The sequence below is a fragment of the Podarcis vaucheri genome (genome assembly GCF_965113315.1).
Source record: "Podarcis vaucheri genome assembly, chromosome: 11".
Classification (NCBI taxonomy): domain Eukaryota; kingdom Metazoa; phylum Chordata; class Lepidosauria; order Squamata; family Lacertidae; genus Podarcis; species Podarcis vaucheri.
The window spans coordinates 11,088,871-11,114,037 of NC_138749.1; the positions used below are offsets into that span (position 1 = coordinate 11,088,871).

Here is a 25,167-nt window from a genome sequence, read left to right on the forward strand (position 1 = left end):
GTCCCTGAACTTTGTCACAAAGAGATCAGATCTTATACAGTGGTACCTCGGGTTAAGAACTTAATTCGTTCCGGAGGTCCGTTCTTAACCTGAAACTGTTCTTAACTGGAGGTACCACTTTTGCTAATGGGGCCTCCTACTGCCGCCCCCCGATTTCTGTTCTCATCCTGAAGCAAAGTTCTTAACCCGAGGTACTATTTCTCGGTTAGCGGAGTCTGTAACCTGAAGCGTCTGTAACATGAAGCATCTGTAACCCGAGGTACCACTGTAAATGTTTCTCTGGACAGATCTAAGAGCTCTGGATCTCTAAAAAATAAATTCTTGTAATCGCACATCTGTCTAGTGGCAAAATCTGTGTGCTATGCTTTACTACCATAGTATAGGTAGCATCAGACAGAGAGATGAGACAGCAGGGGTAACTATTGCCTTGGCTACCTGGTCCTCATAACAAGTATGTATGACCTTGAATCTGAAGCATATTTGAATCTAAATAGCATATTTTCTTCTCCCCTCTCCAACCTTTTGTGGGTGTTTGGATATAATGCTGCAGGCATTTATCTGTTTTTTAATTTCTGTACAATTCCCACAGGATTTAGATGCTTTATACATAAATGACCACTTTCCCCCTCTATAATGTGAGAACCACATGCATCTGTGCAAAAATGAAATAAAAATACAAATAGCTTTCCACAATGAATGTAACAATTGTAAAAGCAAAATCCACATCTACAAAAAGGAGTTTAAGAACCCAGCAGTTCAAAAGCACGTCAAAGTGCAAGTAGATAAATAGGTACCGCTCCGGTGGGAAGGTAAATGGTGTTTCCGTGCACTGCTCTGGTTCACCAGAAGCGGCTTAGTCATGCTGGCTACATGACCCGCGGGGAAGCTGTATGCCCACTCCCTCGGCCAGTAAAGCGAGATGAGCGCCGCAACCCCAGAGTCATCCACGACTGGACCTAATGGTCAGGGGTCCCTTTTCCTTTACCTTTTACTATAAAGGGCATTGTAGAAGATCAGTTCATAAGAGTTTATTTTTACTTACCAGATCTATATTCTGCATTACATCCTGGAAAGAGGGATGAGTTCGAAATTGCTCAAAGAGATCCCGCTTATAAAGCAGTGCATATACTAAGTTAGGGTTATGATGTAGTGAGTTTGTCAAGCAAGAGTTGATTATCTCTAACATCATTCGAATGACTTCTTCAATCACATTCAGGTCCTGTGCCTATAAGAAACAAGCAGAATAGAAAAAAACATTATCTAGGCACGGTTTCCAATGGTGATTATCCACAGGCAAACAGATTGTATTTAATCTCGTAGATTCTAACTAAGTAGTGGCACCTTTTAGCAGACCAATTTACATTGATGTAATCAGCACCTTTACTTATTTTCCATGCTTTATTCTGTGGGTCTAATATGGCAATACATCTCAGCCCAACTAGTCTATCCGGCAGCAGTGCTGAAAATTTTCCATTTCAAAAGGTGGATCTTCATACTTCAATGAAGAGTATTATTTTACCATTAAAAAAGAAAAAAATCACTATGCTCTGTCATGAATAACTTTAGTGCCAGCTAGGGCAGACAGTATTGTCTGGGTTCCAGGAAACTCTGTGGCTCCTGGGAAGCTTATCAGTGTTCCTCAGTGATAAGATCAGTAAGGGCAGACAAACTAAAATGGTCAGAAGCAGCTTGATAAAAGTACATGTTATTATTTTATGTAAACCACTGTAGGGATCTTTCTGGGTCAAAGTTGAGGAGAAATATCAAATAAATATCTGGGTAAGAATAGTCTAGACATGCTGATCCACAATCTTGTAGCCCATCATCATCATCATCCCACTCTTCTTCATTCAAAGATCAAAGGGTGGTTCACAACATAAAAATACAAAAATGAGAACACAAAATATATAGTAAAACAAGAACAAAAACAAACCAATATCCAACGACCCCCGACTCCTATAAACACACTTTAAAAGCCTTAGCATGTTTAATCAGGCAAAGGCCTGGTTACAGAGAAATGTTTTCACCTAGTGCCGAAAGAAATGTAATGAAGGCACAGGGAGAGCATTCAACAAATGGGGAGCCACCACAGAAAAGGCTCGTTCTCATGTTGCCACCCTCTGGGCCTCTGCTGGTACAGAACACTGTTGTAGGATGACAGACAGTACCTCAGCATGAAGTCATAGAACACAGATAAAGTTATTTGTCTAACACCTCCTCTCCCGTATCATCTGCCCCAGGCCCTGTGGGATGACATGCAAGAGACCTTTCTTTGGCTCCCTGACTGTGAATTCTGCTTCTGGAAGTTTTAGTGGCAGAGACTCTGATGAGTTTCTGCTGCCAAGCAAAAAACATTTTTATTTTTCGAGGCATTTGGGGTGAACCAATGAGGCCACTTTCTGCTTTCAGTATTTTCAGGCTGATCTGTTATTTTCTGTGTTTTAATAATTATTTTATGACATTCTGGAAACCATCTTAGGATCACTATAATGGCACCACTTTGGAAATTATGCAGATGGTGTAGATGCCTCTACATTTTTAATCCCATGTATTCAAGATGACTCAAATTACACTGAGGCCATAAGAATGTGCATGGAAATGTTGTAAGCTTTTTCAGCGGAGAGGAACAATAGGAAGTTATAAGTAAGTAATTTCCTTCTTAAATGAAAAGGTAGAGGACTTGTGGAGCCATGAATTCATGTCATTTGTGGTATGAACACCCATTCCTCAAAGCCTTCCCCCCTTGCAGAATTCTAATAAATCTTGGTCAATGGTTATTTAATAACAGGTCTGCATGATACTCTTAACCTCAAAATGGATCATAATACCAAGTGACAGACAAAATAGAATTCTCTCAGAACACAGGAAGAGCACTCTGTTTTATGGTCTTATTTACAAGGCTGAGCTATACCCCAAGACAAATACCATGAAATAACTCTCCAAGTTCTTCAATGCAAAAACTTACTTGGGGTAAATTTAAACAATGGGCTTCTGGGGAAGGGGATGGGGTTACACAAACAAAGAGTCAAAGACAGTAAGTGGATGAAAGGTGAAATACGTGAAGGAAAAACTGCATTTCATTGCTCTCTATACATCAGGCACCTCTACATCTAGACATGGTGTCAGGACAGATATAAACAAGGTTATGAAAACATTTCATGTACATCACCTTGTGTAATAACTTGTGCAGCAGCTTCAAAACAATTGAAACAGATTTTTTTTCTCTGTCTCTAAGACAAGACAATGGTTCAAATGAGAAATGCTTTAAAAGCTTTTTTCTCCAATGTAACAGCTGCTCTCCATGCAGAAAGATATATAATTAAACTGGTATTTTTGCACCACATATAGTTTGGGCTTTTGTAACAGTTGGGATTCCCCCCCCCCCAAACTACTGAACCTTCTAACTCTGAAATAATTGAGACCAGTGCTGATAAATATCCCAAGATACGGTATTATTTTTTTTTAAGCTGGCAGCCATTCTTGGAGGCAATTGCTGATTTTTAAGACAACACAATAGGCCAGAAGTATGCAGGCAAGATTCTCAAAAAGAATCTTTTTCCAGATCATACCTCAACAGGGCATACACCCCAGAAGTTCACAGGCTGTTTTAGGACATATGTATGTGTGTGTATATATATATTTACATACATACAGGGATGCCACCAGCATTTCCTGGGCTCAGTATGTTGTAATGAGTACACTGTACTCCTGCATCCAAACTCCTCCCTTACCATCTATTGACAAGAGCTGCTGCGTATGTACATACATATATTAACTTTGCCTAGCCAACCTCACAAGGTGGTTGCAAATAGAAAAGGTGAAGTGGAGGAAAAACATACACAACTTTGAGCTGTACACTATGAGTCACAGTAGTGTGCCACAAAAACAAAGTCTTGTGAGGCCAAAGCACTGATTCAGCCAGGAGGCTTCTTGCTTTATTTCTTCAGAATTCATTGTTTTGGTCTCATCAAATCAAAGGGCAAACTCAGAATAGGCACTCACATAGCAAGAAACAGAGAGGCCAAAACGTTGGCTTCTGCGACAGCTTGTAATTCTTACATACACCTTTACTTTTTGAGAGCATAAAAGTGTGCTTACAATTTTAACCCGGGGAAAAATGTGCTACAGCTATCAGAAATCACATCCAGATATTCTGAAACTACTTGTTCCAGAGCAGCAAGACTAATGGTTCACATCCAGTGTTCAATTTCTCGCCCAACTTCGTTTAGAAGTGCATATAATTAAAAAAATTGTGACATTCTGTTCAACTTCTAAGGAAACTTGGTCTAGTTAGTAAGTGTAAGATAGTTTCCTTTATTTAGGGTTATTATGAGAGAAGCATATGTATTTTGTTTGCAGTAATTCTGGGAAGTTTCCAAGAATTTCCTGAATTTCCTGCATTTTTAACAAGAAACTAAAACCTTCCAATAAAAGTGATGTGGGGGAGGAAAGAAGAAAAAGGAAGTGCGCAGAAAACTGAATTCAGGTCCAAAGCCAACTTTTCAGTGATAAGAGCTCCGTTGTGCGTATGTAACAGATTTGTTGACACACGTACATAATGCTTCCAGACCACACTGAGCTGCCTTAAAGACAGGACATTAAAATAACCATCATCCCCTTTGACCCCATTTGTTTTGCAACTATGAATAGGACCTGCCTCCTTAATCTGTATTAATTTTAGTGGATCATCAACACACATTCTTTCTGATGAGCCTAGAAGAGTAAGGACTAACGCCCACCAGCCAGTGCCTTTGGACAATATTGCCCCATACCAATTCTATTTACAATGACCACAGCAAAACAACTCATCAAAGGAACGTTAGACTAGCCCTCCTGGATCAGACCAAAGCTTCATCTTGCCCAGCCAAGATTGTGGCCAACCAAGTATCTCTGGAAGGTCCACAAGAGGGACATAATGGCAATACTCCTACTCAGCAGTTGTTTTCCATCAGCTGGTATTCCATGGCATTTCTGCATCCAGGTATCATGTTTCAACAGACAAAAAGTGTCAAGGAAACTGAGGAGTGAGAACTAATTCTGACACAATATATTCCTCTTCACAACCGCTTTGGGAATGGTTCCTATGAAAGAATACACCTGGAAAACATTACATTGTAAGTAGAGAGACATACACACATAGAATGTTCCAGGAACAAACTATGAGCAGGATGCTGAATTCCTGCCATCGCCTATTAGAGACCTTCCCTGGGAAATCCATGTAGATTTTCAATTCCAACATCATATTTTCCACATGGGAACGATTCTAAAGCCGATTGTGTGGAAGCAAATGTTTGAAGAGGCCTTGGGATGCGAAACTATATCTACATGCATATGTATATGTGTATATATCTAGGCTCCAGCATACACGAATCAGCAAGATGGCGGTGATGGCAATGGTTGTGGCAGGTTTGCAGACCCCATTAAGGTTTGGCAGTACCCACTTCAAACCTCTTAGTGGCTACAAGGATTTATATACACATCAGCTGCCAGAGCAAGTTAACTAATGTAGGACAGGAGGACTGCACTGCAAAACCAAAAAAAAAAAGACTATCCAAACTTAAATATGTATTTAAAAGATTTTTGAGTGATTAGTGCTGCAGAAGAGAAATAATTCAATATGACTTGATGGAATTCTACTTCTCCATGGGCAATCTCAATTTTCAAGCATTTAAAAAAAGCAGAATTACAACAGAATGTGTTTTTTTAAAGATCATATGTGAATCCTTAATTCCATGTGGAGATGGAAGAATATGAGACAGCGTTCTGCAGAATACACTGAAGGCCAGTTCAATTCTCAGCAGCAATGGGATTGGGGGGGGGGTGCATGTTTGATGTGCTTGGTACATAAGGATCAGCAATTCTAACACTCCCCTGCCAGATATGATCAGCATTAACAGTGTAGACAAACCACACACAAATGAGAAGTTGGGGAGCAAAAGCATGTTTTATGAAACTAGCAGAACATGCCTACGTGTGTCAACTCAAAAGTAGCTCCTATTAAGTAAATGTGTGGAGGTCGAGGCCTTTAAAAGTTTGTTGTATTCTGGGGCCCAGGGAGAGGGGACAGGGAAATTCAAGTATTCTCTCTAATTCATGCTTTACAATTTCTAGCAATTAGGAATAAAACTTCTCCGAGCAGCAATATTTTTTTCCTGACTCAGGAAAGTTTACAGGAAAGCTTTTCCTTTCTCTCCCCACCCCCCATGACCCCTGAATTTTTGAATTTTATTGATATTGATGCTCCATTTTATGTTGTATTTTATGCTGTTTTTAAGTCACATTTTAATCAATGTTTTATATTTGCTGTTAGTCGCCCTGAGCCTGGTTTTTAAACCGGGAAGGGCGGGGTATAAATAAAAATTCATTATTATTATTATTATTATTATTATTATTATTATTATTATTAAAAATAAATTTTAAAAGACCATGAACAATCAGGTTAGTTACTTCCAAAATACCATTCAATCAAACATGAGAAAGGTAATAATGACAAGTAAAGAAGTGAAAAGTGTTTAAGTTGTGTGCAAAAACTGTTTCAATATCAGCTTCTAAAAATACAATATAGGGGTTAAATTAGAAAAATCATCTACTTTACCATTGCTCAGCCAGTGCACACAATCCAACACAGACTGAAGTACTCACATACCCACTGATAGGAACGGACTTAAGCACTCTAAACTTTATTGGGACTGGGAGTATTCTATATTTTTTGAAGAAAATGTTATCTGGCCATCCCTTAAAGAGCTCAATAAACTGCAAAGTATTTACTGCTTAATAATACTGTAGTTTTAATCATTTTTATTCTTCATTTTAAATTGTCTATATTAACAATACATCAGTATAGGTTTTGTTTGTTTTAGAATGAATTCTACTTAAATGTGACGATATTTTGGGTATCCTCCCCAAATGTATCAAGTCGTAAATAAAATTAAATAATATTTAGTCATACAGCATTTTAAGGATGCAATTGTAGAGACACAAACAGAGCGAGATACTGTACAAAATTGAATGAATGGCACAGTTTTAAACTTATAATATCTAGCTTTGAAGGCATAAGTACTTCTCTTTAGGACTGTCCCTCTATTTTACCATTTGTCATTTCGTGTATACACGGACAAAAAGAAAAAAATCCACACACAGCATTTACGCCTTCCCTTAAAGGTTTCTCTCAATAAACCGGTTGAAGGTACAAACAGGAAGGTAAAGTTAGGGCAGATTTGGGAGAGCTGTGATAGCAGGGACACACAACTATTGTTTTAGGTTAAGTGTTGTTGTTTATGACTTTCCATCTTATTTTTAAAGCTTATTATCCACAAGATTCTGGATAAGAGCTGAATGCAAATTCAGGCTATTCAACTTCCTGAGTCTAGAGTTAGAAACTAAGACTGGATAAACTGTGGAAAAAATGTTTTGACCCCCTCCCCCAAAGGAAGGATATAAGAACAGTTCTGCTACATCCTTTCCTTTATAGCCATATTTGACACTTTGGAAAAGGAATCAGGTATCTATCCTAATGCGATCTGGCTGTGATCCCAACCCCCCCCCCCATAACCCTTTCCCACAAATACACACTGGGGGAAAATGTGTTGTAAAGTCTCTATTATTGTCTAAGTCAGCCTTCCCCAACCTAGTGCCCTCCGGATGGCACTATAACAACAACCCCCATCACCTCAATCAGCACAACAAATAATATTTGAAAACCATCTGAACAAACCATGGATAAACTGATCAGAGTTTAGTTCAGGATGACATGCTAAACTGTGGTTAATCGAAAATAGAAGTGAAAACTTCTGATCTCCTTGTGGCTGCGGTGAAAGAATGAGAGCACAGAAGTCCAAGTCTCGCCACAGCTCATTCCTGTCCGATAAACTACAATTATATTGTGATGTTTTAATGTAGCCATTGACTTGAACTAGCCAGGTAATGATGCAAACGCAGACTACTAGTATTATTAAATTGTAAAAGGTGAAATAAAATATCCTGGAAATGACATTGTTTAAGAATAGGATTCAAGGTATGTCTATACACCAGCTGATCTGTTCTTGTATAAAACACTTACTGTACACAAGAGCCTGGAAGAGGACACCTGATGCAATGGATACGAACCATGGAGCATTTCTGAATGTCTAGCAATGTACATTTTTCATTCATACTTTACACATCCATGCTGAATAAAGTCAAGATTTCCCAAGCAACAGTAATTTGAACAAACCACAACACCTTTCCAACCATACACACAAGAAAACATTTTCACTTGGTTTTACTGATCTAATTTCAAACACATCAACCCACTGTGCCAGTCTTTATTTGTAGAGCCAGATTTTCACAGTTGCTCCCCCCCTTTTCTTAGATCCTGCACAGTCCAGCAAAGTCATCAGCATCTATAATAGTGCCAGTCCAACTGTGAGCAATTTTGCATATTAAAAATATCCCAAATATCCTCAATTGTGAGAGAGGGAGTTTCAACATAGAAAAAAATTGCCGGCAGCAAGAATGGCCTACCTCCTTCTGGCAAAAGACTCCAAGACCATTCAACTAATGTGCACTCAAAAAGTGTCCTTTGAAAGGTCATGGCAGACTGCCACAGGAAAGATTATTTATTTCCATATAGGATGTGCTGGACTTCAGATTCTAAGGATTTTTTTCCTACCTTGCCCTATGCTGCAAACCCTTCTGCCATATCAAAGGAGCTGAGCCAATGGGCAGCCAGAGAGTTGTGGTACTTTGTTTTGTTTTGTTTTTATAAATATTTTATTAGGCTTAACAGTAAGAAAATTCAAAAACAGAATAGAAAGACAATAAAAAATACAAAATTACAAAATACAAACATTAAACACCAAAAAACAACAACAGGAAAACACATATTCAAAAAAACAAAGAAAACACAAAAAATCCCTTTTTCTTCCCCTCGTTAGTTAACTTATTTTCCTACTTCCTCACATCTCCCGTTCCTGTATCCCTTTTAAAAATTTAATTCAGCAAATTCATGTCCTATTAGTTTATCTATTATTTATCCAAATCATATATATATATATATATATATATATATATATATATATATATATATGCTTTCGTAGATTTTCACGGGTACAGGGATGCAGGTTTTGGTGTCTTCGGGTGTCTTCCCGTGTAAGAGTCGGGGTGTCTGTGCGACGTTTCGACGAGGTCGAAACCTGCATATATATATATATATATATATATACTTCGGGTGTCTTCCCGTGTAAGAGTCGGGGTGTCTGGGCGACGTTTCGACGAGGTCTCACTCGTCATCTTCAGGCTGGTGCTTTCGGCTTCTTGTTACTGGAACAGAGCAGAATCTGGTGTTTGAGTTTCTATAAATACTGTTGAGGGGTGTGGTGTATCTTGGGGAGACCGTAGAGTTTGGGGCATCTGGATGATTTTTCTCTGGGGATGATTCTTAGCTGGATTTCTTCACTGATAGGAGTGAAGATAGGAGAGGCTTTTATTTTGGATTTGGTGGTTTTTTCCAGATAGGTGGTGGGGTCTGTTTTTATAGGTTGGTAGGTAGGGTCTTGGAGTAGATTTGATAGTTTTGCTTGGTAGTCCGATGTGTTCATCACAACAGTGGCGTTGCCTTTGTCTGCTGGGAGAATGATTATGTTGTTGTCTTTCCTCAGGTTGGTGAGTGCTTTCTGTTCTTCTTTGTGTAAATTGCTTCTGGGTGGTTTGCTGGAGCAGAGGATGTTGGTGACTTCAAGTCTGATTTTATTGGCTTCATCTGGGTCGATTTTGGTCAGGCTAGCTTCGACTCCGCATATGATGTTTTCTCTACGGTCTCCCCAAGATACACAATAAACTCTAGGGTCTCCCCAAGATACACAAAGAAGGAACACCACTCAGACCAATAGTCAGCTCCATAGGCTCACCTCTACAAAATCTCGCTAAATTTCTCGCTAAGCAACTTCAGCCCTATGCAGAATCCATCGCTTCACACATTACTAACTCCTTCCAGTTCATAGAAACAATAAAGAAGCAATACCTACATCCCGATGACCTTCTTGTGAGCTTCGATGTTGTATCTCTCTTCACTCAAGTACCCATTAATGAAGCCTTGACAGCCATCCAAAACAAATACAACCCCCCCAAATACATCCTGGACCTGACCAACCACTGCCTAACCAACACGTACTTCATCCACAATGGACAAAGATACAAACAGATAGAAGGAGCACCTATGGGATCACCCCTCTCACCGGTCATCGCAAATTTGTACATGGAACACTTTGAAACCAATGCTTTAGACAAGTCAGAACACAAACCCAAACTTTGGCTCAGATATGTTGACGACACCTTTGTAATTTGGCCACACGGGAAAGAAAAACTAGATAGCTTCCTCACACATCTCAACAGCCTACACCCCAAAATACAATTCACTATGGAAATAGAAGACAACAACCAACTCCCCTTTCTTGACGTCCTAATCTACAAAAAACCTGATGGCTCCCTAGGACACACTATCTACCGGAAAAAAACACACACCAACCGCTACTTACATGCACAATCACACCACCACCCTGCACAAATAAACTCCGTAGCCAAGACTCTCATCTCCAGAACCAAACGCCTGGCTGACAAAGACCACTTGACAACTGAGTTACAGAATCTCTCAAATGTGTTAATCGCTAATGGATACCAGAAAAACAGGGTTACGAAGCTAATCCAAAAAGAAACACCCCCCAAAAACCAAGACACAGAAGAAAACAATGGCATGGCCCTCCTTCCTTATATCAAGGGCACTACAGACAAAATTAGCAAAATCCTCCATAAACACAATATCAAAACAGCCTTCTGCACCAACCAAAAAATAGCCAATATCCTCAGAAACCCAAAAGACAAAATCCAGCTGGAAAACCAAGGGGTCTATGAAATACCCTGCAAAGTCTGCCCAGCCACGTACATTGGACAAACAAACAGACGAATAAATGCACGTATCGCAGAACACAAGAATGCCGTCAAAAAAGAAGAAAAAACTTCCTCTCTTTTCCAACACATGAAAGAAACAGGACACGAAATTAATTTTGCAGATTCCAAATTGCTCTTTAACATGGAACATCACCACAAGAGAATAATCATGGAAGCCATCGAGATAGAGAAACACCCTCACAACATGAACAAGCGTGACGACACGTCCCGCCTGCCAGACATCTGGAAATTAGCCCTCCCCACAAAAACCGACACCAGAACCAGAGGCACACAGAACGCCGTCACCAATCAACCACACCAGACCCAAACCCAGACCCTCTCCACAGACATATTACAGACTCCATCCAGTAGCCAAACTATAGTGGCACCTCCGGATGCTGCACCCCCCTGCAATCCCTACACAGATCTGGCTGGCACAAGGCACAAAATCATAGCTCGCCCCTATACACGAAGCCAAGCCAGAGCACAACTAAATGCAGCACAGCCATCTTCTCAGAAAAACTCTTCACAAGCTCAAGAGGTCAAGACACGAAAGCTTTAGCAACTAATCTACACTTAATGACCCACCCAGTGATATTCAGAATATCACTCATGAAATCACCCAAGATATCCCTCAAGTAATTAAAGAACAAAAGAAGAAAAGGCACACTAATCTAGGAACTTCCTCTCTGCCCAGAACGTTGGAGGCTATACACCACACCCCTCAACAGTATTTATAGAAACTCAAACACCAGATTCTGCTCTGTTCCAGTAACAAGAAGCCGAAAGCACCAGCCTGAAGATGACGAGTGAGACCTCGTCGAAACGTCGCCCAGACACCCCGACTCTTACACGGGAAGACACCCGAAGTATATATATATATATATATATATGCAGGTTTCGACCTCGTCGAAACGTCGCACAGACACCCCGACTCTTACACGGGAAGACACCCGAAGACACCAAAACCTGCATTCCTGTACCCGTGAAAATCTACGAAAGCAAATATATATATATATATATATATATATATGATTTGGATAAATAATAGATAAACTAATAGGACATGAATTTGCTGAATTAAATTTTTAAAAGGGATACAGGAACGGGAGATGTGAGGAAGTAGGAAAATAAGTTAACTAACGAGGGGAAGAAAAAGGGATTTTTTGTGTTTTCTTTGTTTTTTTGAATATGTGTTTTCCTGTTGTTGTTTTTTGGTGTTTAATGTTTGTATTTTGTAATTTTGTATTTTTTATTGTCTTTCTATTCTGTTTTTGAATTTTCTTACTGTTAAGCCTAATAAAATATTTATAAAAACAAAACAAAACAAAGTACCACAACTCTCTGGCTGCCCATTGGCTCAGCTCCTTTGATATGGCAGAAGGGTTTGCAGCATAGGGCAAGGTAGGAAAAAAATCCTTAGAATCTGAAGTCCAGCACATCCTATATGGAAATAAATAATCTTTCCTGTGGCAGTCTGCCATGACCTTTCAAAGGACACTTTTTGAGTGCACATTAGTTGAATGGTCTTGGAGTCTTTTGCCAGAAGGAGGTAGGCCATTCTTGCTGCCGGCAATTTTTTTCTATGTTGAAACTCCCTCTCTCACAATTGAGGATATTTGGGATATTTTTAATATGCAAAATTGCTCACAGTTGGACTGGCACTATTATAGATGCTGATGACTTTGCTGGACTGTGCAGGATCTAAGAAAAGGGGGGGAGCAACTGTGAAAATCTGGCTCTACAAATAAAGACTGGCACAGTGGGTTGATGTGTTTGAAATTAGATCAGTAAAACCAAGTGAAAATGTTTTCTTGTGTGTATGGTTGGAAAGGTGTTGTGGTTTGTTCAAATTACTGTTGCTTGGGAAATCTTGACTTTATTCAGCATGGATGTGTAAAGTATGAATGAAAAATGTACATTGCTAGACATTCAGAAATGCTCCATGGTTCGTATCCATTGCATCAGGTGTCCTCTTCCAGGCTCTTGTGTACAGTAAGTGTTTTATACAAGAACAGATCAGCTGGTGTATAGACATACCTTGAATCCTATTCTTAAACAATGTCATTTCCAGGATATTTTATTTCACCTTTTACAATTTAATAATACTAGTAGTCTGCGTTTGCATCATTACCTGGCTAGTTCAAGTCAATGGCTACATTAAAACATCACAATATAATTGTAGTTTATCGGACAGGAATGAGCTGTGGCGAGACTTGGACTTCTGTGCTCTCATTCTTTCACCGCAGCCACAAGGAGATCAGAAGTTTTCACTTCTATTTTCGATTAACCACAGTTTAGCATGTCATCCTGAACTAAACTCTGATCAGTTTATCCACCAGCCTGAAGATGACGAGTGAGACCTCGTCGAAACGTCGCCCAGACACCCCGACTCTTACACGGGAAGACACCCGAAGACACCAAAACCTGCATTCCTGTACCCGTGAAAATCTACGAAAGCAAATATATATATATATATATATATATATATATATATATATATATATATATATATATATATATATATATTTGAGAGTTGTGGTACTTTGGACGCATGCCAGGCCCTTCAATGCCACAAAAGAGCTCACAAGTGACTAGCTCCTAATCATTTATTTATTGCGTTCATATCCCACTTCTTTCTCCAAGGAGCTCACGGTGGTATACGTGGTTCTCCCCCTCCTCATTTAATCCCCAGAGCCACCCTGTGCGGTAGGCTAGGCTGAGAGTAAGTGACTGTCTTCATGGCCAAGTGAGGATTTGAACCCTGGTCTTTCCAGGTCCTAGTCTGACACTCTAACCACTACACCAAAAGGTCCTCTGTGACATCCAAGACATTAAGGCAGGCATAGGCAAACTCCGGCCTTCCAGATGTATTGGAACTACAATTCCCATCATCCCTAGCTAACAGGACCAGTGGTCAAGGATGATGGGAATTGTAGTCTCAAAACATCTGGAGGGCCGGAGTGTGCCTATGCCTGCCTTAAGGCAATAGCATCAAGTGAAGGGAAAAATAAATGAAATGCTAAGGAATTACAATGGGGGATGTTGTGGAGACCTTGCCCTACCTTAGCAGACATGCTTTTTAAAGTGACAACAGAGTTGAGCTCTGTGGTTTTTGTACATGTGAGAGAAAACCATCACACTGCATTTTGCATACCCACACTGGAGCCACTTAATTACCCTAAAAAAAAAATAATCATGTCAGTCTGGGATGGTTGTTAACTCCAAAGTTAAAAGCAACAACTCAAGGCTAAGATTTCTGAAGAACCTTAATTAACAAACTGTAATAAGAAAGAGCCAAGAGAAAAGGAGAGATGAACTGTACAATGCAAAACACACAAAGAGACTGGACTTCATATTTCAGGAAAATCCAATTAAGTTTTTTTCTCCCTCAGGGCAGTGTAACATGAGTTGCTCTATGACTCCGATACACAAGCAAGCAGAAAGAACAGTGTGGGAACTGGAAAAACTCATGATCATGACCACTTCTTTATTTCCCCCAGGCTGTGAGTATGTTGGCAAAAGTAGCAAGCCTGTGGCCTACCCCACCCCAACGCAAGGAAAAGAGAAAAGTTAAAAATGCTAGAAACCAGTTTTAAGTTCTTGAAATTATAAGTCAATCTAGTTCCTCTAGAAACAATATTATCACAGTGTGAGAGGAAGACATTCTTATGGAGGCACAACCTACTCTGTGATCATCCCCCAACCTTGCAGGCCAGCTCTTGTGTGGTATTTGGATTAGGGGAGGCCAGAATGTATACTGTGGCTAGTTACTGCTGCGTGCTAAAGAAACACTGAAATAACTATTCTTTTATTGCGATTTGAATCTCCTCTTCATACACTGAAGCACGTGGTGCAAGTCTGCACAGCTCTGTTGCATCGCTTGTCCTTTAGTCTATCCTCCAGATGAGAAAAAGTTCCATTAATTGAACTGCTCCTTACTAGGATAAAGTCTGAGAATGCAAGCTCTAGAACATGGGTTCCACCAAACATGGCTTTTGTTCCTGGCAAAGCTCTGACCAGATTTGGACTTCGCATAATTTCCTGCAACAGTTCCTATCCTTTCTGTTTGTCTGTTCAACATACATATGTGGACACTTGGCAACATCATAGGAAGTTATTAGCAGCTGATACTATTTATACTGCTAAAGGAAGCTGTACCTTGTCCTTTTCATATACACTAAAGTTCTGGAGTGTTTACCCAGGGAATGGCCGTGGTAGAAGAGTTCAGGCATTCCAGCTAACTAAGGGTGAAGTCAGCAAGGTGAACTAATGGTAACTAACTTGGGTGTGTGCTGGAACATGCATCATAGAGAGGGTTTGTGTACTCATCACTCAGTTGGGCTGTCAACAGCATATTGCACCAATGCTCACTCACATGTATTCCAGGAACAATTCAAAGTGTTGCTGCTGTTTATTTTAAATATATATATAAAGCCCGAAAAGGCTAAGAAGGCCCAGGAATTTTAAAGATTCATCACATTCTTGTGCTTACATGTGGGTTATTGGGAATATATTAGACCTGAAATGACACCCATTGTTTTCAAGCGGTAGACTCGTAATATGGTGAACCGGGTTCGATTCCCCGCTCCTCCACATGCAGCTGCTGGGTGACCTTGGGTCAGTCACACTTCTCTGAAGTCTCTCAGCCCCACTCACCTCACAGAGTGTTTGTTATGGGCGAGGAAGGGAAAGGAAAATGTTAGCTGCTTTGAGACTCCTTCGGGTAGTGATAAAGCGGGATATCAAATCCAAACTCTTCTCTTCTTCAAGGGCTTGATTCAAGGTGCCAGTGATTACTTATATAAATGGGGATCACCTCTACGCGCCATCACAAGCTTTAAGAAATACCTTCTTATATTTACCATCTATATGCCAAGCTGGGACAGCAAGGGTATGAACCTCAGGATCCCTTCCAGGTCTACATTTCTACGATTCTCTGAGGAATTCCACTCGAGACTCACCAAGCCAAGCAAGTGAAAGGAATCTTTTATTCAAAAAGATAACCAAGATCACAGTAAGGTTAATGCTTTTTTCTTGGGGTTTTATGACTAACGTAGTTTCTCACCTGAATCTCTTGGGATGGGGAGTAAGTTAATTAAAATAAATGCAAGGTTTCCTGCACACTTAGAAAAGTTACAAAAAAGCACACGTTTTGCTGGCATGTGAGAAAAGAAAACATATAGCATGAAGCCACTGAAACATGTCTGAATAACATGATAAAAATGAAAGAGTTAAGGAACAGAACTGATGTATCTGCCATGGTAATTCTTTGTGCAGGCTGTATAATTCAGAATGCCACTTAAATCCACTGTCTGGAAAAGTAGCCAATGTGGAAAATGGTTCCCTATGGCCATCGCCTCATTATAAATTTGTTATTAATAAAGTAGTAGACGTCTTTGCTGTCTGTGTGCATGATTCTTTAGAGCCCCAGCCAGCACCATCAATGGCAAGGGATGATGGGAATTGAAGTCCAATAATAAGTGGGGGGCACGGAAATGGAAAGAGCGGTGCCTTGAGAAGCAAAAGGGGAAGAGCAATCACAGATACAGAATTTAAAAAGAAACTCAAACAAAGTTTTTTTTAAAATTCTAAGTTTAAAAAGACTTTTCAGCCACTGTAGCTGAAACTGCAGCTGTGAAACAGGCAATCTTCTAGGATCTGACTGGAATACCTGGCTCTGAAGGAGGACCACTATGGCCCTTTCTCAGAGTCTAGGCAAGGCAGGGAGGTGGACAACAGCCCAGGGAATGGCAGCTGAGCTTGCTCTCCCCCCATTCAAAAATTCATCCAGCCCAGGACTTAGTTGGTGAGTGAGAGAGCAGCAGTGTCAGGCCTGTGAGGAGGGCTTCTGAGCCCTAGGGAACTCACCCAGTGCCCAACCGCATTGGCTGCTGTTGCCAGGCCTGTATTATCTCCACCTAGCATTTCTCCTCTTCTTCCACCTTTTACATTTTCAGCATTATCCTTGTCCTTTACTTCTCTTTCTTTAACCCAACCCTTCAGGCCCATTCCACATGTAGGCTGCTCCCTCTGGCAGCAGAAGTTCACATGCTTCATGCCAGCAGCATTGCTAGAAACTGACATCAGTGTGGGAGAAGCCCTACTAATGATTCAGAATGGGAGAACATGCCATTTTCTCCTCAGGGATAAATAAATACAACCAGCTCCAATGGCTAGCTGGAGCTGCAAACAAAATCATTTTCAATCGCGTATTCTTCACGAGCTTGCAAAACCTGAGATGCAGATGCAAATGCAAAACTCTCTTTTCAAAATGTGAATGTTCATTCATACAGTAATGGATGGAAGTTTCTTCAACAACTCTTGAAGCAGAAAGCTAGAAAATATGTTTGCTAATAAGTGTAAAAGTTCCAAGATAAATTTGTGGGAAAAGAGGCACCAAAGCCCATTCACAGTATTTCAAGGGAATACTTTGTATATTTGTGGCTTACAAATTTAAGCCTAAACTGATAACCCCAAACAATATAGAAGTGGGCAATAGACAGTGAACAGCAGGACATCTAAAGGATGCACTTTCTCTCAGCAGAGGGGTCTGTGCAAATTCTGCACCAACTACATTGATTTTCAAGTGTCAGATGCCTGGAACAAGCAAGCACAGCTACAGGCACACCCACAGTACCAGTACAGTTCATTAAACCTGCATCTACTACTATTTAAAGCTACCTCGGTAGTGGCGCCTGCCCTGTGGAACACCCTCCCAGCAGATGTCAAGGCAATAAGCAACTATCTTACTTTTAAAAGACATCTGAAGGTGTCTGAATGTTTGATGCTGTATTGTATTTTTAATATTCGGTTGGAAGCCACCCAGAGTGGCTGGAGAAACCCAGCCAGATGGGCGGGGTATAAATAATATATTATTATTATTATTATTATTATTATTATTATTATTATTATTATTACCTGTAGATAATCATTGCTCCTAATTAGACTGGCACAAGAGGATAGGACAACTCTGCTAGTAGGTACCAGGTTACCAAAACACTGAGCATTGAAGCATTTTCTGAAAGGCTGTGTTCGCAAGATGTAAAAATGTAAAACGAAAACTGGTAACAGAATGGGAATACCTATGCTTCCTGGAGGACTATACTGGAGGACTGCCTACTTATTTTGAACATGTGACAAAAAGGATGAAGGTAAAATAAAATAAATAAATACTCCTCAAATTCAACTGTGTATCTCAATAACTTACACCTATTTTAATGGACACAAGGTTGGGGCAATACATGCTGCAATGGAGACTTGTGTGCGTTCAGGACACTATTCTGCACTTCAAGGTCAAACCCCAGCTTTATCCCCACCCACTACACTCATTTTCATGGGGTCAAAAAAGATGCACCAAAAATATGTAATGTGATTTCTCCTTTCAACACTGAGGTAAAGGTAAAGGGACCCCTGACCATTAGGTCCAGTCGTGACCGACTCTGGGGTTGTGGCGCTCATCTCACTTTATTGGCCGAGGGAGCCAGCGTACAACTTCCAGGTCATGTGGCCAGCATGACTAAGCCACTTCTGGCGAACCAGAGCAGCGCACGGAAACGCCGTTTACCTTCCCACCGAAGAGGTACCTATTGATCTACTTGCACTTTGACGTTCTTTCGAACTGCTAGGTTGGTAGGAGCAGGGACCGAGCAACGGGAGCTCACCCCGTCATGGGGATTCGAACCACTGCCCTTCTGATCGGCAAGTTCTAGGCTCTGCGGTTTAACCCACAGCGCCACCCGCGTCCCAACACTGAGGTATCTAAATGAAATATAGCCTGTGTATTTACAGTGTGATTTTCTATGAAGTTTGAACACCTGCTGAATCTTTGCACCTGATTTTTCTTATTGGGAGCACGAAGAGACCAAGCAACATGCACCCTCTGAAGCAAGGCCTCTCATACACTGTGCTTAATTACTTACATTATAAATCAGGTGAAAATACTGGAGTTATTATTCAGGCACAAATCTTGTGGGCTATTACTCATCCAACCTCCCCTCCACCCAATAAAATATTAGAAAAATTGACCCCAAACCTTTGCTTCTCAACCACAAGTGGCTACTTAAAGCTATTTGTGTAGCTGGTAGACTGTGAGAAAATGAACATCATTCCGGTTTCACTTTTAGTGAACAAATAGTGTCTGGTCCACAAAACCACTGTCTCAAACTGTCACGTATGGATAGTATCAGCTGAGACATCATGGGTAAATTAAGATGGGTCTTCTAGAAAACACCACCGAGACAAACCGACTGATAATGCTTTATCTTGTTAACAGATGCAAAGAAGATGTGGTTGTCCCCAAACCAGAGAATGCTGCTGTCTGTCTGTCTGCCTCCCTTCCTTGTTTCGCAGCAGACTCTAGAAAAGCACGTATTTTGCACATCATGCCTGGAAAACTACTAAAGTGGACTCGCTTCAGACTTTTTGGAGTCTCTTCTTCAGCTAAGCACAATATCAGCTAAGTTCAGGAATAAATGTTGCCACAATACAATTTCGGCCTCTGATTTGTCAAAGGAAATAAACAAAAAAATTAGGAGAACCCCTCTATAGCGAAATACATTGATACCGAGACAAACTTTGCAGTCATTTTTATGCACACTACCTATCAGGGATGTGCAATTCCTGCGCAATGAGAGACTCAATTTTATTCAGGTTATATTATGCAAATTGTTAAATTCTGTGCAGACCTGTTTAACAATGCACAGCTCATTTAGCATAAATATATAGTATGCTTTTTCTTCTCGAAAAGTGGATTTTAAAACAAAAACAAAAACAGAAAAGGGGACAAAGATTCAAGAGTCCTGGAAAGGGGCATAAAGTAGGGTATAGAAATTCTCCTATACAGGAAACAGGAAATTTTGCCCAAGCCTTCTCCTTGACTATGAGGAAGGGTTTCACCACAGCTAAGTGGTAGAGCACATGTTCTGAAGTTCCTAAACCACCACCCCCATCAACTCCATGGAAAAGGTTTAAGGAATAGCCTCTCAGTTATGGTTAACAATATTTGGCTAGATGGACCATTGGTCTAAAACAGTACAAGGCAGGTCTGCACATCGGCCAAGCCAAATGGATTATCTGACTATGCGTTATGGACAGATGTGTGTTGGACAACCCCCTCCACCACCTATTCTTGAAGTCCTTAGCAGGCAACAAATACTGGAAAATTATCGTCCTGCTAGTAAGCCACCATATATGAATAGTGGTCAGAGATTCTCCTGATGGATCACAAGTTGTGAAGACTCAGTATAAAACAGACCCTTACACACCCTTGGTATCTGAGCTCTCAAAAGAACTGCCTACATTCTGTTAAAATGTTCTCTTGAAATTGTGATGTTTAGGAATTTCCACCAAACCAATCCCATTCCACCCTGAAGTAAACCACTGTTACAGCCTGATTCCATACATCTTTACTCAAATGTTCCACTGGGATCAAGAGGGCTTACTCTCTGGTAGGTGTTCCTTGGACTGTGGACTTGGTAAATCCAGACCAGAGTTTGTATCATGTGGTCTAGAACTTAAGCATACTGAAAACTGTAAACTCAAAAAGGAGAGCATTCATTCCCGAAATCCATGCTTTTATAGTATTGTTAGTTTGCTTAAAAGATGGCTAACTTTTATGCTATCATTCAGAAACACACCGCACATGTCAAACCATGTAAGCGGAAATTAAATATGACTTCTAAAACACAAGTTGCTTTAAGGAACTAAAATAATGTAAGGGAGTAATTTAGCATCTACCAATGCATAAAGACAGTAAGATTACTGGTTTTTTGCTTATTTGCAGGAGGAATGAAATGAAGGGCTATTTATATAGTACTTACTGCTTTGGCTATAATCAAATGTAATAACAAGATAGAACCAAAACAATCTTTTTGTTGAAACCACCTTTGTAATACTACTTTTTAATAACCCACCTAATGGCCAAATTAGAAGGACCCCAACTGAAGCCATTCATCCCACATAAAACAAACATTTCTTTTTCTTCTTAGCTTTGTTTTACTAGCTATATTATTTCCAGATGATGTTGGGGGGGGTATAGTTTTTCAAGAGTTAGATGCTTAAACTGGCAGCTGCTTTCTATTTACCATAGACAAATATAAGATGAATCAAAACTGGGGCCTTCCTTGACTCCTTTATGGAGCATTAGCTGAGAAAGAAAGGGAAAGAGAGAAGCATCTCACCCAGCAACTACATAACAGGGTTATTTAGATTATTAATCAAGGGGAGGATACTGAATTACATCAAGAGTTCTGGGCCTGCCAATCAGATTTGCACAGTATATAAGAAAAAAAATCAGTCCTCTGGCAGGAAGGAAATTAACTGTGGTCAGAAATCTATCATAAGTGGACTCTTGTTCACCATTTTAACACGTCCACTTTAGTTTGAGAGGTGGATAAATTTGTCACACCTCAGTTAATACTGAAACCTAATTTATTGGAGTAAAACATCATGATAAAGCTCTGGATTTTCAGATATAAGAGTATATACCTCTGCACCCCTAGAAGAAGCCTCATGTTATGGTCATGTGATGTCCATTATTGAGCAGTCACATGATCTAAGTGAGACCTAGCTCATATTACTAGTTGTGGAACCTCTTTAGTGGGGCAAAAGACAAGGAGTGTACACTTGTGGTATCTATGAAGGTATGGGGATCATGGGTCATGCCCAGTTTTAAAGCAGGGAATATATAGGAACTGAAATTCAGCAGGGGCTTTCCTTTAAAAAAAAATCTTGTTATATGAATTCAATAACTTAATTACAACTCGACAAGCTAAACTTAATAACGGAAAACAAAATTATTATTATACAATTGGAAAGCATGTATATTGTATAACTATTTTTTTTAACTTCCAAAAAAATCAGCAATAGGACACCAAATCTTCATGAACTTCATGAAGTTTTTCCTACCCTAACAATCCAATCCTATGTATGCCTCCGTATTGTTGCTTGCGTCCTCTGGTATTATGAGAGGGCTAACCCAACCCTCTTAAACAGATATTCCACTGACATTGTGGTTTGAAGGAGCCTTGCCTTTTTATTTGATTATATTTGCTGCTGTATTGTTTTTAAATTTACTGTTTTTAACTGATTTTGCTCTCAGTCCCTTTGAGTTTTTCCAAAAGAAAAAGTAGTATACACCTTTAAAAAATAGAGTTGTACCTTGGATCCCAAATGCCTTGGTACTCAGATGTTTTGGCTTCTGAACGCCGCAAACCCGGAAGTGATTGTTCTGGTTTGCGAACATTCTTTGGAACCCAAACGTCCGATGGGGCTTCCACAGCTTCTGATTGGCTGCAGGACCTTGCTGCAGCCAATCAGAAGCCACACTTTGGATTCCAAACGTTTTGGAAGTTGAATGGACTTCCGGAACAGATTCCGTTCGAGTTCCAAGGTACGACTGTAAATAAAAACAGAAGACCCATCAACAAGAGCTATTTCCAGAGCAGTCAGCATAGGACTGTAGCCTAAGAAGGGAGTTCCACTGAGCTCAGATACACTAACCTCTCAGTAGTAATTCTTAGGATGCACTGTGCCTCAGAAATTCTCAAAGTGCTGGCATTTATGTGCACTGCAAACTCTCGTGAGCCATTTTTCTGTTGTAGGCATTACTGATCTTGCTACTATAATTTCATTGCATCATAAAGTTCATTCTCCACTCTTCCCTTCTACTGCAAGGGAGAGTACGGGTTCGAACTTAAAATAATACTAAAAGATCACAACATGGCAAAAGGAATTCTGCAGTTATGCTAGTGGTTATGTTATGGCTTATTTATATACTGCTTTTTGGCCAAAAGGACCTCAGAGCTCTCTCAATCCACTGACAGACAGTGTGGTGTAGTGGTTGCAGCCTTTCTCAAACTTGGGTCCCCAGGTGTTGTTGGACTACAACTCCCATCATCCTTGACTATTGGTCCTGGTAGCTATGGATGATGGGAGCTGTAGTTCAACAACATTTAGGGACATAAATTTGAGAAAGCCTTGGTTAGAGTGTTGACTAGAACTTGGGAAACCCAGAGCCAGATTCACCTTTTGAGTCTTGTTAGCAGAAGCCCTGTGCTTTCTCCCCATTTCTTGCCTACCCCTGGCAACTGACATCAATAATCCAAATTAACCACTGCTGAAGGACAATAAATGAAAAGCAATTACATGCATATGTATGTGAACAAATACACAGTAATAGTATAATCTATTTCATACAGTTGACTGCACTACTTTATGTTAATTGACTCTGGCTTATCGCTGTTGCTTTATAACTGTTTTGACATATCCCACTTTGAGCATCTATTTATCTATTTAATTTAAACACTTCTATAAACCACATAATATTCTTAAAAATTCTAAGTGGTCTACAGTCTAAAAAACAAATATAGAATTCAAACGAAAACACAACCTATTGCCAAAGAAGCAGCAATATTTTAAAAACAACATAAAGGCATATAAAACAAAAATTCAGACAATTCAAACATACAAAGCAGGATCTAGTTTTATATTTTATATGTCAGGGAAACCCTAGGCACTGGGTTTTGAGACACTGCCCTACTCTGTAGGGTTTGGTGTTGTGAGTAAAATTTCCCCAGGTGGTCTGAGTGATCTTAAAGGTCTAAACAGTGAGATACATACTTTAAAAATTATGTATATTTTAAAAATTAAAAATATATACCGTATTTTTCGCTCTATAGGACGCACCAGACCACAAGACGCACCTAGTTTTTGGAGGAGGAAAACAAGAAAAAAAAATCTGAATCTCAGAAGCCAGAACAGCAAGAGGGATCGCTGCGCAGTGAAAGCAGCAACCCCTCTTGCTGTTCTGGCTTCTGGGATAGCTGCGCAGCCTGCATTCGCTCCATAAGACGCGCACACATTTCCCCTTACTTTTTAGGAGGGAAAAAGTGAGTCTTATAGAGCAAAAAATACGGTAGTACTTCAACTATGTTATCTTATATACAAACCCATATTTCAAGAAAGGGTTAATACTAATGTGGCTTACATAGGACTCCTCTGTGAGTTTATGGCTGAACTGAGATTTGAATTGGAGACTCCACAGATTATAATTTAAATTCTTAACTCAATATTCCAGCTCTCATCAGCATTCTGGTAACGGCAGGTCCGTACAACAAACATTTGGCATATCCAGAGAAAGTGAATGGCAAACAGAATATGGCTATTATCTGACAATGTTCTCAACAGATAAAATCTTCCTATGTAAGAGGTTACTCCAAATTGCTTTTGCTATGTGTGGATGGATGCGGGCTAAAAGGCAGCCAACCAAAATCCTGCCCTCCCCCCCCCATAATGGCAATCATACTCAAATGTTCAAGAATTGCAAGCTGTCAGACTAAAGTAAATGTCTTAGCTACGAATAGCTGTGGTTTTTATTTTGCCATTTGCAAGTGCATTTTTTTTTAAATTTTCTCAGTGGGTTTCAGACATGATGTCACCAGCAGAGCTTCCTATACTTTGGTGTTGGTGGTTGCCAGGTTGTCACACACTTTGATAGACTTCTGCAGGGTTAGGAGATGCTATTTTGACCTGTTCCCTTAATCACTAAGTTTGGTACTCACATAATCTGGAAGCGGAGAGTCATCTGAAGCAAGGGAACTTCTCAAGGATTGTGTGGCTTGCTCCAAAACCTTGTTGTGCTTTTTTGACAACAATGAAAACAAACTGGGGAAGAAGAAGAAGAAAAGAAGATTTGCATGTTTATGTCAATTTCTAAAAAGGGTTGTATAAAACAAGACTGCCGATTCAGAAGTGACTGTATCAAAAAGGCAACTTTTTAAAAAAAGTTTATGAATTGAAAATGGAATTCAGTAACAGACTGGCTTATTTTCATAATGGAACATTTTTTAAATATTTCACAAAACTGACATTGTGTTTTGACAACCAAAAAGAGTAAGTAAGTAACCACTAAGAGCTGATGTAGATGTAACATAAAGCTGGCTCATAGCTACAGCTATTTAAAATGCTATTTTGAAGTAGATTTATATGTTTATATTTCATGGGAATATGATATTTACGATGTAAAGATCTAAAGCAAGTATTTCTTGTCAGAGGAAACAGGGAAGAATCCCTTGAGTCATCTTTAAGATAACACTATCAAGCAACTGTCACCAGGCATTGATTATTTTAAAAATTGTATACCATCTTCCTATAACATATTCATGGTGGTTCATAACAGAAATAAAAATACACAAGCATAATCACAAAAACATCAATAGTTAAAACAATTCAAAACTAAAGTGA

At 39.8% G+C, this 25,167-nt stretch overlaps 1 protein-coding gene and 1 long non-coding RNA gene across 6 annotated transcripts in view; one reads left to right on the plus strand and one right to left on the minus strand.

Annotated features, from left to right (window-relative positions):
- The window catches only part of DYM (dymeclin), a 164,740-nt gene that overhangs the window by 35,542 nt on the left and 104,031 nt on the right, over positions 1 to 25,167 (minus strand). For all 5 annotated transcript variants that reach the window (XM_082241932.1, XM_082241933.1, XM_082241936.1 and 2 more), the window contains 2 exons: positions 24,486 to 24,588; positions 1,043 to 1,225 (listed from right to left, as the gene is read on the minus strand). In XM_082241932.1, coding sequence (XP_082098058.1) covers positions 1,043 to 1,225; positions 24,486 to 24,588 — 286 coding nt within the window. The remainder of the gene's footprint in view (positions 1 to 1,042; positions 1,226 to 24,485; positions 24,589 to 25,167) is intronic.
- On the plus strand, positions 15,658 to 19,467 carry LOC309514302. The gene is made up of 3 exons (XR_014211903.1): positions 15,658 to 15,940; positions 17,851 to 18,318; positions 18,681 to 19,467. It is a non-coding gene; the product is annotated as an uncharacterized lncRNA (long non-coding RNA).